General features: G+C 42.9%; 1 protein-coding gene across 1 annotated transcript in view; it reads right to left on the minus strand.

Moving 5' to 3' along the window:
* The window catches only part of CNTN5 (contactin 5), a gene marked incomplete at its 5' end in the record, with an annotated part of 450105 nt that overhangs the window by 9712 nt on the left and 422238 nt on the right, over positions 1 to 18155 (minus strand). Inside the window, 2 exons of the mRNA XM_036323984.1 lie at positions 2498 to 2610; positions 3038 to 3224. Coding sequence (XP_036179877.1) covers positions 2498 to 2610; positions 3038 to 3224 — 300 coding nt within the window. The remainder of the gene's footprint in view (positions 1 to 2497; positions 2611 to 3037; positions 3225 to 18155) is intronic.

An 18155-nucleotide genomic window follows, 5' to 3' on the forward strand; every position in this document is an offset into this window, starting at 1 on the left:
TCTGATTTGAATAAACAAACAAAAACATGTGCCTATATTGATGGATTCCTCTAGCTGGGTCAGAGCTAATTAGTTTATTCATCCATTCTAGAAGCCCTGGGGATGAAGAGACGAGTGAGACAGGGCCCTTCCCTTCAATCATATATAGCCTGGTGGGAAGATAGTCACATGTAAAAAGGAAGAGCAGCTCTAGCTGGTTTGGCTCAGTAGATAGTCAGCCTACAGACCAGAGGGTCCTGGGTTTGATTCCGGTCAAGGGCACGCATCTTGGTTGCAGGCTTCTCCCTGGCCTGGCCCCTGGTCAGGGTTCATGTAGGACAGTGGTCCTCAACCTTCCTAATGCCGTGACATTTAATACAGTTCTTCATGTTGTGGTGACCCCCAATTTCATTGTTACAAATTGAACATAATTACAGCATAGTGATTAATCACAAAAACAATATGTAATTATATATGTGTTTTCCGATGGTCTTAGGCGACCTGTGAAAGGGTCATTCGACCCCCAAAGGGGTCATGACCCACAGGTTGAGAACCGCTGGTGTAGGAGAAAACCAATCGATGTGTTTCTCTCACATCAATGTTTCTGTCTTTTCCTCTCGATTCCACTCTCCCTAAAAATCAATGGAAGAATATCCTCGGGTGAGGACTGCCAAAAAATAAAATTAAAATAAAATAAAAAGGAAGAGCAATGACAGAGACAGAAATGGCAATTGTGAACGAAGTGTAGGGTCACCTCACCTGGGACACCTATGTTCAACCTCACGTATTCTCCAGGTTAAATGGTGCTTCTCCTCTCACCTGAGAGGTGCCTGAAGCCATTTGCTTTCAGCTAGCTTTTCCTTGTGTTCTTTTTTTTTTAAAAAGAATATATTTTATTGTTTTTTTACAGAGAAGAAGGGAGAGGGATAGAGAGTTAGAAACATCGATGAGAGAGAAACATCAATCAGCTGTCTTCTACACACCTGCCACTGGGAATGTGCCCGCAACCAAGGTACATGCCCTTAGACCAGAATCGAACCCAGGACCCTTTAGTCCGTAGGCTGACGCTCTCTCCACTGAGCCAAACCGGTCAGGGCTTTTCCTTGTGTTCTATTTGCCACTCCTATTTGGGAGATTGCTTGCCATAATGCTAGTGAGGTTTTATATTGGTTCTTGGTCTATCACTCTCATTGTACTTCTACTCCTAATCATTGAAGGGTATATTTGCATTAGAGGACAAGTAGTGAGGACAGGGGGGAGGGTATGTAAAAAAGGAAACTGAGAAAAGGGTTCAGAAAATGGCTCACCTGCCCACCCCGAAAAGGTCAAATTCAATATCCTTGGGGATTATGACAGATTGGAGCGTGTACGTTTGAATGTGGGGGTGTTTGTGATCCATGCCAATTACAGTCTGTAAGAAATGCTGCAGTTTGCATCTTAAAATATTATATTCTTAATGGATATTATTTACCTTAAAAATATATTCAATTTATAACTTCTCGTTTTTTAGCTTTAGAATTTTATCACTTTGTATACAAAATGTTACCATCTCTGGTAGCTGAAAAGCCACCTAAATGAAGTTGTTCAGTCTAAATATTACCATTGAAATATTTTTTAAATCTGCTATAAATAATATTCAACTAATGATTCTGCCTGGAGTTTAAGACAATACACCGAATCTGACGTATGGACTAAAATTTGAAGCTCAGCCAATTCAATACATAGGCCACATCTATTTTAAAATCAGAGACAAAGCTGTTTTTCAAGAACAAACTATCTAAATGTTTTCAGATTTCCAGATCTCTTGCTGGCACGAAGCAGGATGGCCGTATGTGAAATGTTACATCTACTTTGGGGCTTTCTGTCTCTCTCCATGGGCTCCTTCCAACGCTGTGTGCTGGCCTAGCATTTTTTCTTCCTCTGTTGCTTTGCTAATAGAAAGTCTTTCTATCAAATAGTCATCTAGTATTTTCCATCTGCCAGCACAGTTTGTCCTTGGAGAGAGAATGCCAGGATATATTCTGCGGGTTCTGACACTGTGCTTCGTGGGACCCTCTATTCAAACTTTTGTTGTGTTTCCTACCCATTCCTTTCCCATGCCTTGTGCAGTGGGGACGAATTCTGACTGCCGTGGCTTTCTTACTGCAGGAAATTCATTCTAGGAATTAGAAGTGGAAAATGACTGAGAAAAAACTGACATGTGATGGTCTTTTTTAAAAAAATTATTTTTTATTGATTTCAGAGAGGAAGAGAGAAATAGAAACATCAATCATGAGAAAGAATCCTTGATTGGCTGCCTCCTGCACCCGCCTCCCTATTGGGGATTGAGCCTGCAACCAGGGCATGTGTCTTTAACCAGAATCGAACCCGGGACCTTCAGTCCGCAGTCCGACACTCTATCCACTGAGCCAAACCGGCTAGGGCTGTGCTGGGTCTTTTTATGGCTTATTAATGATACATCCTCACAATAACAGTGTTCGAGACCAGTGTCTACCCAAGGGAGTGAAGAAACACTGACCTTGTAGCCCATGACTTCAGATTCGTTGGCTAATGGTCTGACAGGTTCCCAGCCCAGAGAAAGCTCAGAGCCTTGCTGCTCCCATCTGAGGTTGGCAGGTGCTTGACTAGGGGCTGCAAGATAAGAAGTGAAAGAACTGACAAGGGGTCTTACATACATTTCCTCACTTAAATCCTTGCATTTCATAGTTGCTTCATAGTTGGCTGGCACCATAGGTTCCTTCCAGCTAGAGTCAGAAAGGAGGGTTTTGCTCCAGAATGGTCATTTTAATAGTTACTCTACTGAGCTTTTGAACCTGAATCCTTTTATCTCCCTTTCGTGTCAAAATCGCTTCGCCTTGTTTCACAGGAACATAACCTTTATCCACTGTGAATGCAGAAATTGCTGAGCTATTTTTGGAAGTCAGATCTGAGCAATGAACAAGACTATGTATCTAAACTCTCCGTCAACTCTGCTTATTATGTGCCTCATGTGGCTTCCAGAAATGCTAAAAGGCGTTTCCTTTTAGTCTGAAACGAACGAGAAGCGCCGGCCACTTACGGGGTTTCTTGGTGGTTGCGCTCGCTTCGCCGCTCGCTGGCCCATACCCAGCTCCGTTATAGGCCCTCACTGTGAAGTGATATAATGTGTTTCCTTCCAGTCCTGTCAGGGTGACAGATGACTCGTTCCCCTTCGTTTTGACTGTTTCTGCTGCATCTTCTTGTTCCTCGTCTTTCCGATAACTAACCTGTCAACATATTATCACATGACAGATTAATTGTAAGGTTTCCCCTCTGCTGGTGATTATTTGAACTTCAAAAAATGTTTCTCACACTCATCTGTAGGAAATTACTCCTGTATCCTTCAATTAACAGGTCCTACTAGTGAGGCTAAAATCACAGTCTTAGTCAGGGCCCAATCTGCATCTGTGTGCATTGTCCATTTGCATCTGTGCTGAGCAGTACTCAGCAAAACAAGGAGAGGTGCTGCCGTGTAGCCTGGTAGCACGAAGAACATTAAGGAAGAATCACTGAAAGAAACGGAAGTGCTCTTCTCTCCTAGGTCATCAGAACCATTTATCCTTCAAAACCCTGGTGCTTTGAATGAATTATTTGAGAAAGAAGAATGAAGAATATTTCCTCCTGGGCCTGGAATAAAGGTGAATCACACAAGCTGTATGGGTTTAATAGAGAAGAGGTGACAGAAACTCATGATAACGTGGAGTGGTCTAAATGTCGAGAATGCATATCGTTAGATTATGGGAAGGTGGGAGAGAGGAAGAGCTGTTTGTCAAAGCACATTTTGTGCATTGAGATGATCTGTTCTGGTTATGAACTCATGGGGCTCATCCCGTACCAAACTTGGTCTCTCCATGAGATTCAGTAATTGCCTCTGTGTATCTAAAGCTTAACTTTTTCAGGCACTAAACTTTATGCATAAGTGCACAGGGGAACAATCCCCCCCCCCGCCCCCCCGCAACCAGTATGTATTTATTGTGGTAAAGGTAATGGGAAAGTTATTACCTTTCCCCAGTTAGTTACTGTGGTAAAAGAAGTGGACACTGCACCCATGTCATCCTCCCTCAAGTGCTTGGTATACTGTACAGGCTAGAAAGCCACACATCACATTTTTCAGATTCTCTTCCAGCTAAGGCTGCTGCTGTACACTGTGGGCAGCGAGTAGTTTGGCTGAACTGTTCTGGAACATACCTAGGACTGCTATTTCCGGTTGTGGCTATGGGAAGTCATTATCAGATCTTACCTCTCAGAAAAAAGTAATATTGCATCACCACACTCTATTAAAGGCCTCTACCAGCCTTGATGCTGACTGAAGGCAAAGGGAGTAGAAATGGGTAGAGAAGGAAGGACGTTATAAACTGTAACTGCAGTTTTAGGAAATGAAGACTATAATAGCCATACTTTCTTCCTTGTAATGTTTTTGTATATAAGTATTAAATAACTCAAGCCCCTTCTTTTCTTCTAATATTTTTATATGGGGTAGGTAACGTTCTAATGTACTTCATTCGAGGAGGAATAAACCTTCACCCTGAGATGGACAGATTGACTGGTAGAAATTTCTCTGGCTTTCCTTTCCAGGGAGGTGGTGAGTACATTTTCACTTGTATGAGATATATGCACTATGTCAGTATGGAACATCATCACTGCTCATTGTTGTTCTAGGGCAGTGGTCGGCAAACTGCAGCTCGGTAAACCGTGGCTCGCGAGCCACATGCGGCTCTTTGGCCCCTTCAGTGTGGCTCTTCCACAAAATACTGGCTCTTCCACAAAAACCGACTTCTGCACGTGGGCCACGAAGTTTCAATCGCACTGTACGTGCATGCCCGCACGTGGTATTTTGTGGAAGAGCCACACTGAAGTGGCCAAAGAGCCGCATGTGGCTCGCGAGCCGTGGTTTGCCGACCATGGCTCTAGGGGAGTTGTTGAATTGGGAAAAATCATGTGCATGGATACTGAATAACCAAAGGGATATGGTATGTTTGCATTCAACATCCATTTTACCTTGATGTTAGTGTGTCTTCTTGGACTAAAGAAGATGAAGAAACAAAAACATTTTTCTAAGAGTCCCTTGCAGTTAGAAATCTCATCATGTTTTAGGTTCAGCCAGTCAGATGCACATGCCTGAGATCTGAATGTAGAAGAAACATGGAGGCTAAACGTCCATGGCTTCTGCTTTTCTGCAGGCAAGCATAGTAATGGGGTCATTATTTTTCCTCTTTCCCGCTGATGGGACAGCACTAACGAATGACTTGCTGTCTAACCATTAGCTTGATGGGAGCCAAGAAGCAGGGCAGAAGACATCCATTTTGTTGGTGCAAATTGCAGCGAGCCTGGTGAGATTCTGGAGCTGACAAACATAGCGGAGGCCTCCAGGTTACAGTAGCTTCCTGAGTGTGGTGCCATCCTGACCACGGTGGCTTCCAAACCGTGGCAGTGGCCTGAGTTTCTGGGGCTGGTGGCTTTCTGCTCTCAGAAGATATCAGTGTCTTCCTCTATGGCTTGATCCCATTGTGTGACTTTAATAGTCATTCTTGAAAGATCACCCTAGAGCAGTGATGGCGAACCTATGACACGCGTGTCAGAGGTGACACACGAACTCATTTTTTTGGTTGATTTTTCTTTGTTAAATGGCGTTTAAATATATAAAATAAATATCAAAAATATAAATCTTTGTTTTACTATGGTTGCAAATTTCAAAAAATTTCTATATGTGACACGGCACCAGTGTTAAGTTAGGGTTTTTCAAAATGCTGACACGCCGAGCTCAAAAGGTTCGCCATCACTGCCCTAGAGTGTGTTAATTTAACTCAGTAATGTTGTAAGCCATTCAATACCTATAATACAACATTTCTTACTTAAATTAGTTGAAGCAATTCAGTTCTTTGTAACTGAACCCTCATACATCTGCACAGATCTGTAATTTACATATATATTTTTTAAAAAGCTTGATATGATAGCCCTGGCTGGTGTTGCTCAGTGGTTAGAGTGTTGGCCCATGCAAAGAAGGGTCTCAGGCACTGAATTCTGCCTGTTGACTCACTTAGAGCCTGCCTCACACAACTTATATACTGCCAGAGGTTCTTTCAGTGCCTAAGCCTAACAGAAAGCTGGTAGGTGGAGGCAAATCTTAAGGTACCTTAGGCCTTTTACTGACCTGCCCCGGGCTCAGTGCTGATGAGAGCTGGCCTTAGTATGCAGTTAGGAACATCCTTCCCATGAGTTCCTGAGCCCAGCAGAGGCAGCCACCAACCATGGATTGCTTTGTAGCTCCTAACAGGTAGCCCAGGGCAAGTCACAGGAAGCATCTGGCATTAACCTGCACCAGAATTCCTCCCAAGAGGCCCAGAAACAACACATACCCAGGACTTCAGATCACATCATAGTACAACCCAGTTAGCTCCACAAATGACACACAAAAAGGGAGACCTTGGCAGGCACCAAACACTGCTAGGGCAAATTCTGCTTTGTAGGGTCAGCCCCTGTACAGCAGCTGGTACACTGTGGTTGGGGTCAATCTGATAGTCAGTTAGCCTGAGAATTAATCCTACCCATGGATGGGCCAACAGCAATCAAGACTCAACTACAAGAAGAGGGCTCACAAAACGCACACAAGGGACACTCATGGTACACCTAATTCATCTGATCAGAAAGAGTACCACTGAGCACCACAGAATACCTACTACATAAAGACCACACTACCAGGACTGGGAGACTTAGCAGATCAACCTAATATACTGAAACAAATACAGCGAGGCATCCAAAATGGGAAGACAAAGAAACATGCCCCAGAGAAAGGACAGAGGAAAGCCCAAGCAAAAGAACTAAATAAAATGGAGGCAAGCAATCTACCAAATATAGAGTTCAAAGCAATGCTTATAAGGATTCTCATGGAGCTTAAGGGAAGAATGGATGAATTCAGTAAGAACTTCAACAAAGAGACAGTAAGTATACAAAAAAGAACATAGATCCCTGGCTAGTGTGGCTCAGTTGGTTGGAGTGTTGTCCTATACACCTAAAGGTCATGGGTTTGATTCCTGGTCAGGGCACATACCCAAGTTATGGCTTTGATCCCAGGTTGGGGTGCATATGGGAGGCAACTGATAAATGTATCTCTCTTACATTGATGTTTCTCTCTCTCTCTCTCTCTCTCTCTCTCTCTCTTTGCCTCTCTCATTCTCTGTCTCAAAAACAAAACAAAAACAAACAAACAAAAACCCCCCAAAATCCACAGCAATAAGCACATATCTTCTGTTGAGGATTTAAAAGAAAAGGACATAAAAACAAACAACAACAACAACAACAACAAAGAATGAGTCAGAAATGAAGAATACAGTATTTAAATGAAGAAAACTCTAGAAGAAATCTATAGCAGATTAGATGAAGCAAAGAATCGAATCAGCAACTTGCAAGACACGGTAGCCAAAAACACCTACTCAAATCAGCAAAAGGGAAAAGGAATTAAAAGACGAGGATAGTTTAAGGAACCTCTGGGACAACATGAAGTGTAACAACATCCACATTATAGGGATATCAGAAAGAGAAGAAAGAGAGAGAGATTGAGAATCCATTTGAAGAAATAATCACTGGAAATGTTCTAATCTGGTGAAGAAAAAAGACAAATAAGTCCAGGAAATGTAGAGTTCCAAACAAGATGAACCCAAAAAGACTCACACTTAGATAAATCATAATTAAACTGACAAAAGTAAAAGATATAGAGAGACTCTTAAAAGCAGCAAGAGAGAGTTAGTTATTGACAAGAGAGCTCCCATAAGACTGTCAACTGATTTCTCAACAGAAACATTTCAGGCCAGTGGGATTGGCACAAAATATTAAAAATAATGAAAAAGAAGGACCTATAGCTAAGACTACTCTACCCTCCAAAGTTGAAGGAGAAATAAAAAATTTCTAGGCAATCAAAGCTAAAGACATTCATCATCACTAAACCAGTATGACAAGAAATGTTAAGGGGGCTTGTTTAAAAGAAGAAAGAAAAAAAGGAAAATAAATATGAATAATAAAATAATAATAAATATGTATCAATAATCACTTTAAAAGTAAATGAATTAAATGTTTCAGTCAAAAAGACATAAGGTAGCTGAGTGGATAAGAAAACAAGACCCATATATATGCTGTCTACAAGACTCACTTCAGTTTGAAAGGGGCACATACAGACAGACTAAAAGTAAAGGGATAGAAATAGATATTTAATGCAAATGGATTACAAAAAAAGTTTGGGTAGCAATATTAATTCAGACATATAGACTTTAAAACAAAGGCCATAAAAGAGACAAAGAAGGTCACTATAAATTGATAAACGGATCACTCCAATAAGAGGATATAACCCTTGTAAATATTTATGCCCCCAACACAGGTGTACCTAAATATATAGAGCAAATATTGATGGAAATAAAGGGAGAGATCAGCAATAATCCTATATAATAAAAGCCTAATATGCTAAGTGTCTGGTCGTCCATTCAACCAATCAAAGCGTAATATGATAATGATATGTTAAGGCTGCTCAACTGCTCACTATGACATGCAATGACCACCAGGGGGCAGAGAGTTGACCAGTCGACCAGTTGCTATGATGTGTACTGACCATGAGGGGGCAGACAGTCAACCGGTTGATCAGTCGCTATGACATGCACTGACCACAAGGGGGCAGATGCTCTGACCAGTATGTTAGCTTGCTGCTGGGGTCCGGCCAATTGGGGCTGAGTGAGATGGGCTGGACACATCCTGGAGCCCTCCCATGGTCCCACCTTGGCTGGCCAACCTCTCACGTCCCTCCCCAGTCCCAAGAGTGCACCAGTGGGGTCCCTCAGCCTGGCCTTCATCCTCTCTCAATCTGGGACCCCTCGGGAGATGACAAAGAGCCAGTTCTGACCTGATCCCGCAGGCCAGGCCAAGGGACCCCACTGATGCACAAATTCGTGCACTGGGCCTCTAGTATAGACATCAATGGATAGATCTTCCAGACAGAGAATCAACAAGGAAAGAGTGGCCTTAAATGACATTAGACTAGACAGAAAATCAACAAGGAAACAGTGGCCTTAAATGACACATTAGACCAGATGGACTTAATTGATATTTTCAGAGCATTTTATCCATAAAGCAGAATATATATTCTTTTCAAGTAAACAAGGAACATATTACAGAATAGACCACATGTTAGGCCACTAAACAAATCTGATTAAATGTAAGAAGATTGAATTCATATCAAGCATCTTCTGCAACCACAATGGTATGAAATTCAAGATCAATTATAAGATAAAAACAGAAAAAAAAAACCATACACAAATGTGGAGGCTAAACAACATGTAACTAAACAATGAATGGATTAACAATGAGATCAAGGAAGAAATAAAAGAATACCTTGAGACAAATGAAAATGAAAACACAACCATCCAAAATCTATGGGACACAGTGAAAGCATTCCCAAGAGGGAAATTCAGAGCGAATACAGGCCTACACCAAGAAAAAAAATCTCAATAAACAATTTAACCTTACACTTAGATAAACTATTTTTTAAAAAAGCCCATAGTTAGTAGAAGGAAGGGAATAATAAAGATCAGAGTGGAAATAAATGAATAGAGTCTGAAAAAATCAATACAAAGGATCAATAAAACCAAAGCTGGTTCTTTGAAAAGATAAAGAGGATTGATAAACTTTTAACCATCCATTAATAAAAAGAGAGAGGACCCAAATAAATAAAACCAGAAACAAAAGTGAAATGGCAACTGACACCACAGAAATACAGGGGGTTATAAGAAAATACTATGAAAAATTATATGCCAACAAATTGGACTACCTGGAAGAAATAGATAAATTCCTAGAAACATATAATCTTTCAAGATTGAATAAAACAAAACAAAACAGGAAATCTGATTACGCCAATTATAAAGAACAAAATCAAAGTAGCAATAAAAAATACTCCCAACAAATGAAAGTCCTGACTGGATGGCTTCACAGTTCAATTTTATCACACATTCAAAGAAAAACTAACATCCATCCTTCTCAAACTTTAAAAATTTCAATAGGAGAGAAGTCTCTTAAGCCCATTTAATGATACCAGCATTATCCTGATTCCAAAACCAGATAAAGACACTAAAAAAAAAAAGAAATTTAAATTCTATATCCCTCATGAACATAGATGCAAAAATACTCACAAGTGAAACTCCTTCTAAAGTTGAAATTCTTCATTCAAATTCCCCCCACTAGTCAATTTCCATCCTAATAATAGATTTTATCAACCATATAAATTTTGAACTTTATATGAGATCACTTGAATTGAGGTTAAAAACATTAAAAAAGATAAAAGTATCTAAAGCTAGAAGTGTAGATAACCTACTCTTTTATCACCTCACATAATTGTGTTTTTTGTTGTGTCTGTATCCCCTCCTATGTTTTTATTACATACTAGATGCCCAGTGCATGAAATGCGTGCACGGGGGTGGGGGTCCCTCAGTCCGGCTTACCCCCCACCACCACAGTCCGGGAGCCCTCAGGGGATGTCGTACTGTTGGTTTAGGCCCACACAGAGTGGGCCTAAGCTGCAGTCTGGCCTCCCTCTGCGGGAGGCGACCAGCCGATCAGTTATATAGATACTTTCTGGAGGCAGCACAGACTCCTTCCTTATTTCTTTCCTCTGTGGTTGGAGAACAGGGGACTAAACGGTGGAGTCAGAACTGTGGCCGGGCCTAGGGCTTTTGTAGGCAGTGGAAAGAGGGAGAGGGCTGGGGAAAGTCTAGACACATTTCCTTCGATTGTCCTCCCTTCCTCCGGGCCCCTCCCTTCGTTTTTTCCTTCTCATGGTAGATGCTCGGGCCGACAGGAGCCCAGCGATGGTGATGTTCAGCCCCCTCACTTCTCAGTTGAATGTACAGTCACCTCGCATTCCAAGAGGGGCTGTTTTCAAGTGACTAAAGCACTGGGAATTCACAGCTCCTGGCCTTTCCCCTTTCGGTTCCCTCCTTGGGTCGGTTGCAAAGTTCATTGAGACACTGAAGCAGCTCTGCCCCGGTAGTTGTGCACTGGCCCCAGCCCAGCCCAGCCCCCCTGCCTGGGGTACTCTTCCTTGAGTCTCCAGGCCCACAGTCTGCACTCGGGGAGGTCGCCTGGAGCCCATTCCTCCAGGCAGGTGGGGCAGGGGGTCTAGCTTGGAGAGCTGGAGGAAGATGGCAGAGTAACAGTTGGTATGAACTGGCGCCTGCTCAGCCAGACTTCCTAACCTCCCCACAGGGCCCAGGCCGGGCCCCTTCCCAGCACTGAGAGGACCCCAGCTGAGGTCCCCTCCCTGCACCCAGCGCCCTCCTTCCTGTTCCACCAATGGGGGCAGGAGGAGCTCGCCCGCGATGCTCTGGTCCCTGCCAACCAGGCAGGCGGCAGTGCAGGCGGTGCAGCCTAGGGCACTGGCAGTGGCCATGAGCTTCTTCTCCCTGCCTGAAGCATGGGGCAAGGTCTGTGGCCAGGCCTTGGAGGCAGTTGCCAGACCAGGGCGGGGCAGAGCACCGGGCACTAGCAGGCTGGGCAGTCTGTGCACACCCACTCCAGCTCCAGGCTGCCGGGCACCCACCGAGGAGCAGCGCAGCAACCCGCAGCAAAGCCCCATGCCCCTCACAGCCGCCCCTCATGGAGATGCTGCTGAGCCACCATCCAGCCTGGGACCTGCAGGGGTTGGGGTGGCCTCGGGCTCTCGCTGACCCTGCCAAAGCCGGACTCAAGCTTGGCTACCCGCCCCCATCCCCACCCACCAGCTTCTACCTGGTGGTGACTCAGACACCATTAGGACCAAATTAGCATATTACCTCTTTATTATATAGGATGTTCAGTACTAGAGGCCAGTGCATGGATTCGTGCACCAGTGGGGTCCCTTAGCCTGGCCTGTGCCCTCTTGCAATGTGGGACCCCTCGGGGGATGTCAGACTGCCAGTGTGGGCCGAAACTGGTAGTCCGACACCCCCTGAGGGATGTAGTAGTGTGTGAAGTGGCAGGCCGCAGGGGAGGAGCCTGAGCCCAGGTTGGGCCTTGGCCGCTCCCACTCATCTCCACCCCGCTGTGCCTGCTGCCACTGCTGTTCAGTAGGCTCGCTGCTGGTTTGCTGCAGTCTCCATGCACCCATCCTAGGGCGATACCAGCGTGCCCATGACTGAGAAGTGGCTGCAGGCTCACGCCCAGCCAGTCCTGATGCTGGTCCTGATCCTGGTCCTGATCCCAGTCCTGGTCTGGATGGGGGAGGGGTGTGCAGGGGGAGTGTCCATGGGAGAGGCTTGCGCTGCCACTGCAGCTGCACTTGCCAGCCATGAGCTCAGCATCTGGTGCCTTTTGGTCATCTGAATGGTGCTCCTGCTGTGGGAGCACACTGACCATGAGGGGGCAGCTCCTGCATTGAGCATCTGTCCCCTGGTGGTCAGTGTGCGTCAAATGACCAGTCGAATGGTCGAACAGTTGCTTAGGCTTTTATATATATAGATGATTCTGTACTTATAATTTTATGTCCTAATTTTCCCTAACATTACAGATAAATATAAATATTTTCTCACTTTAAAACCTTATTCTATCATATGTCTAGTGTACCATATATTATTTAACCATTGTTCTATTGTGGAACATTGGGTAGCTTCCAACTTTTGCTCTTTTAATTAAAATGTTGGCATGAATATCTTTATGTATATAATTTTCCACATATTGGATTAATTCCCCTATGTAGAAACTCAGACAGAAGAATGCAGAATCCAAAGTTATGAAAATTTTTAATACAAAAATGCTGCACTGGTTTTCAAATAGTTTGTACTATTTGCAATTTTAATTTTCTACAAAACATATGAGTCTGAGTTATCCTATACTATTTCAAACTCTAAGCATATCATGGGTTTAGAGCCAAAAGGCCTATATCTTAATCTTACCTTTGATATCTATAAGCCATCTGTTACCTATTAGATGTCCTATCTAATAAAAGAGTAATATGAAAATTAACCATCACTCCCTCACTCTGTCACAAAGATGGCAGCGGCCATGGAGCTGGAGTGAGCAGGAGGCTTGGGTTGCCCCGGCAATGGAGGAAGCCAAGCTTCCCTGGCTGGCCCTGGGCTTCGCTCAAGGCTACAAAGTTTCAGTTACAGAAGATAAATAAATCCCAGATACCTGCTTCCAGCCCACGGGCATGGCCAGCCTGAAAACAGCCATCAGCCCCTCACCCAGGCTGGCCAGGCACCCCAATGGGACGCCCCCACACACACCCTGAAGTGTCTGTGGCCAGCCTGAAAACAGCTCTCAACCCCTCATCTAGGCTGGCCACACTCCCATGGGGTGAGGGTCCCCTTTGGGGGACTTGACCAGCCTGAAAACAGCCACCAGCCCCTCACCCAGGCCGGCCAGGCACCCCAGTGGGGACCCCCACCCTGATCTGGGACACCTTTCACAGCAAACCAGCTTGTCCCCACCCGTGCATCAGGCCTCTGTCCTATATAATAAAAGGGTAATATGCAAATTGACCCTAACAGCAGAACGATTGGGAATGACTGGTCACTATGACACACACTGACCACCAGAGGGCAGATGCTCAATGCAGGAGATGCTCCCTGGTGGTCAGTGTGCTCCCATAGGGGGAGCTCTGCTCAGCCACAAGCCAGGCTGATGGCTGCCAGCACAGCGGTGGTGGCGGGAGCCTCTCCCACCTCCTCAGCACCACTAAGGATGTCCAACTGCAGCTTAGGCCTGCTCCCCGCAGCAAGTGGACATCCCTCGAGGGCTCCCGGGCTGCCAGAGTGATGTCTGACTGCCAGCTTAGGCCTGATCCCCTGGGGAGTGGGCCTAAGCCAGCAGGTGGACATCCCCTGAGGGGTCCCATACTGCGAGAGGGCACAGGCAGGCCTGAGGGACCCCCCAAGTGCACAAATTTTTGTGCATCGGGCCTCTAGTATATATAATAAAAGCATAATATGCTAATTAGACTGGAAGTCCTTCCAGATGAAGCCGGGGCTATGAGGGAAGCCCAGGTCCTGGGTGCCTGCTGGCTGGAGGAAAGCCGGGGTCCCAGGTGCCAGAGGGAAGCCGATGCCAGCAGCCAGGGGAAGGAAGGCCTACTCTTGCATTGGGCCTCTAGTATATATATAATCGGACAAGTTACTTAACCACTGAATTGTTCTATCCTTGTTTATAAAACAGGTAAAATACTACTTTCCTACATTTTATAAAATATTTTTAGACAACGCCTCTATTATCCCTCAACTACTTGTACTATTTTATTTCTTGATGTTTTAATATTTCTGATTTTTATATTTGTAAGTCTATTAGTTTTCCCTTTTTTGCTACCTTTCATAATGTTATTTCTGATTTTGTCTTTCAACATTATTTTTATTTAAAATTATAAGACGCAATATTATTAGTGGCAGGCAGGAAGTATGAATTCTGAGTTAGTCAACACATCAAAATTGTATATTTGAACCTAAATCTGCAGGATGGCTCTTCTTAGTAGTTATCCCATTTTTTTCCAAAGTTGATTCTTCATAATAATAGTAATTTTAACTGTGCAGATAATGTATTTGATTGTCTGGTATGATGCTTCTAAGACATTCATGCCACATACAATCCAGTTCCTTTAAATAAGTTACCAAATTTAAAACCCATGACTGCTGCAGTATACCATTGATAGTTACTGGATGAGCTGTGAACCTTCCCCTACTTATCAGTCTGCATTTAGCCATATATATATATATATATATATATATATATATATATATATGAAGAGTTCTTTCTAATATTTTATGTTACATCCAATTTTTGTTACCTGTTATATAAAGAATACAACTAATAGTTCCTTTACTCACTTATTTCTATATCTTTAATTGCACTCGATGATCACTGTTCATTCAATACTGTACTCCTTGAATTTAATAAGTACAGCTCTATTTTCTGCTGTTATTTATGTTGCAAAAGAGAAATTGATTTTCGCACCATTGAAAGTAACTGTTTTTTCTGCTAAGGAGCTTAGGATTTTTTTTTTTTAATAAATGGAAATGCATATTGAAATGTAAATGCTTTACCAGGACTTGAGTTCTTAAAAAGTATTAACTTATTCATCCCAAAAGATTTTTTTGAATATGTATTATTTACCAAGCCCTGTGCTTGTATGCAATTGGGGATGAATGCTGAGTCAAAAAGATATAGTGCAGGCCATAAACAGAGGAGTTTAGGGGCAGTGAGCTATTCTGCACAATACTACAATGGTCCTTACATGTCATTATATGTTGGTCAAAACTCTTTCAATGTGCTACACCACAAGTGAACCCTTATTTAAACTTTGGACTTGGGGTGGTCAATTTAGGTAATTGAGTGCACCACTCTGGTGGGCTATGTTGATAATGGGCCAGATGGTAATTATATGGGGATGGGCGGGATGAGGGAACTCTAGTGATTACTCAATTTTTCTGTGTACCTAAAACTGTTCTTAAAATAGTTTATTAGTTGAAAAAATCATAGCCAAAATAACCACTGAAGGAGTAACCACACAAATGTGCAAGTGTGGTTCTGACAAGCTACCTATTGCTAGATATCTACAAGGTAGGATAGGAGCAGTGAGAGAGGTAGGCCAGGGACGGTTTCACTAAGACAGAGAAGTTGAACTTTGATGGAGAGAGGAGTAGGGGCTAAGCAGGCAGAGAGAGAGAGATGGCCAAGGAGCAGCTTGTGTGGTCTGAAGAGGAGAATGGTGGATGTGAGCCTGAAGAAAGTCTATTTAGGCTAATGTGGAGGCTGAGGGTGAGTGTGGCTCAATTTGATGCTAGAGACAAAGGACGGAACCAGACCTTTTGGTGGGAATGTACATGGGGTGTGATCAAATCTGAGTTTGAAAAGAATCATGCAGCAGTCAAAAGTTTTTTTTATCTTTTAAAGTATGTAGATCAGATCATTCCTTTGCTAAAAAGCCCCCCTATTGCACTTAGAATTAATTCCAAAATTTTCACCATAGCTTACAAAACCCGACCTGAGATGATCTCTATGCACTTCTCGACCTTATCGTGTATCTCACCTCACTTTGTTCACCATCTGCCAGCAAAATGTCCTCAAACATTCAATCAGATTCCCAGTTTAGAGCCTTTGAATTCCTGATGCCTTTTGCCTGGAGGCTCTTTTTTCCAAATGGCTATTTCCTTTTCAGCCAAGCTTTAGCGAAGCCAAGAAGCCTCACTTGGCCACTTCCCTAAAGAAACGAACCCTCCCTTAGTCACCCTCTTTTACATTATTCTGGTTGGTTTTTTTTTTATTATTATTATTACTTGTAATTATCCTATATGAAACTATCCTAATTTATCTGTTTAATTGTTTATGTTGGCACCTAGAGGGACTTTACAGTTTGTTTTCGTGAATCAATGGTTACAGTATGGAGAACAGATTGGAAAGGGACTAGGGTAGATCTGCAGAGCAGTTAGGAGGCATTGCCACAGTATAGGTAAGGACAGAGGATGCCTGAGCTAGGATTATAGTGGGGACATGGAGGCAAGTCTGGAGTCAAGTACTCAGGAGATAAAACCCACAGACTTTGGTGATAGATTAGTTAAGGGCATGACAAAGAGGGAGTTGTTAGAACTTTAATATTTCCTGAAAGTCTGTGGATTCCTCTATTTTATATGTATGGTTTTGTTGTTACTTTTGGTTTTTGAATTTTTGTTTTTTACTTTGAATTTTTCTTCGTTGTTGTTATTGCTTTTGCTCTGCATATTCTGTCTCCTTGGCAGATACCTATGGTGTATGGATCAAATTCTTTTTGTCCTTTTTGTTTGCCATCTCCTTTCTCACCTTAAAATTTCCTTATTCATTTACTTTGCATTCTCAGATTTCTTCTCAAGTTTTTACTCTGAAGCACTGGTTTAAATATTTAGTAGTAAAAAATTTGCATTTTATTGCTTCTAATGAATATTTTATTTTAGTTACTTGAGTTTTGATTTTATTGCATTCTCTTCACATCCTTGATCGCTCTTTAAATGCAAAAGGAATATTCTCTTTTTCCTCATTGATATCTAGAACCATACGTTTAAAATTTTTCTTCTGATTTACAAGAAAATCTCTCATACTAGGGGAAGAAATTCACAGTAAGCTTTATTATTTGTTTCCTTCTTTTAAAGAGTTTTCTTCTGACCCAACTGATTTTTAAGTGTTCTAAGAAAGAATAGATGGTTTACTTGAATGGTGAGATATCTACCTCTAGACTAAACACTGAGTGTCCAGATTATTATGAGCGGCCAGATTATTATGACCACCCCATGAGTACAATGAAGTGAACTAGTTATGAAAATAATAATAATAATAATAAAACCTTGTGGAGTATTTGCTTAGGAAGTTTTCAATATTCAGTATTTTTGGAAGTGTTAATGAAGTACTGATAGAGTGGTCATAATAATCTGGCTGGTCATAATAATCTGGCCACTCAGTGTATTTCCTAGACCCGTGGCCTCTGCTGTGAGGGTAGAGGCCAGGTTGTAAGTAGAAGCCTCTACTCTGTTCTCCAATCAACACAAAGAAATCTGCCCAGGCCTGAGCTGGCAGGCGAAGCTCCATATTGACTGCAGTTTGTTTCGTTGAAGCAAAAGACAAAGGAGAAGGAGGCCAGAAGCCATTTCATTGCTTGAAACTAGAAATGGGCTTTTGAGGCTGAGTCATTGCACAAAGATGATGGAAGGAGTTTTTAGGGGTAAAATAGTCAGGTTTAGGGAGTTTTAGGAATTAGGGGTCCATAGGGGAGGGAGGCACAGTTGGCTGGGACTTGGAGCTGGCAAAAGGCCTACATTCACAAAGACCAAAAGGCGCCACAGCCTAAGGGGAAAGGAAGACACCCATTCGCAGGAGATGAGGGGAGAGCCCCAGGGAGCAGAAAAACAGCAGGGAGAAAGAAAAAAACAAACAGATTTTCACAGGGAATAGAGAATTCTACCACAGGAAGGGGAGGAAAGGAGGGGAACCCCATGTGGGGTTTAGCTTTGAAGCTGCTATAGTGACCAGTCAGAGTAGAATACCAGGACACAAAGAACTGCAACCTATATCAACCTTAGGAAAGAGGGACTTAGTGGGTTATACCCCTTTGGAACCCTCTCCCCACATGGGAGTCTGTGCTTGTTTCCCAATAAATTTCCACCTTTTCCTATACTGAAGCATCCATCTTATAT

This window comes from Myotis myotis, unplaced genomic scaffold, assembly GCF_014108235.1.
Source record: "Myotis myotis isolate mMyoMyo1 unplaced genomic scaffold, mMyoMyo1.p scaffold_m19_p_10, whole genome shotgun sequence".
NCBI lineage: Eukaryota > Metazoa > Chordata > Mammalia > Chiroptera > Vespertilionidae > Myotis > Myotis myotis.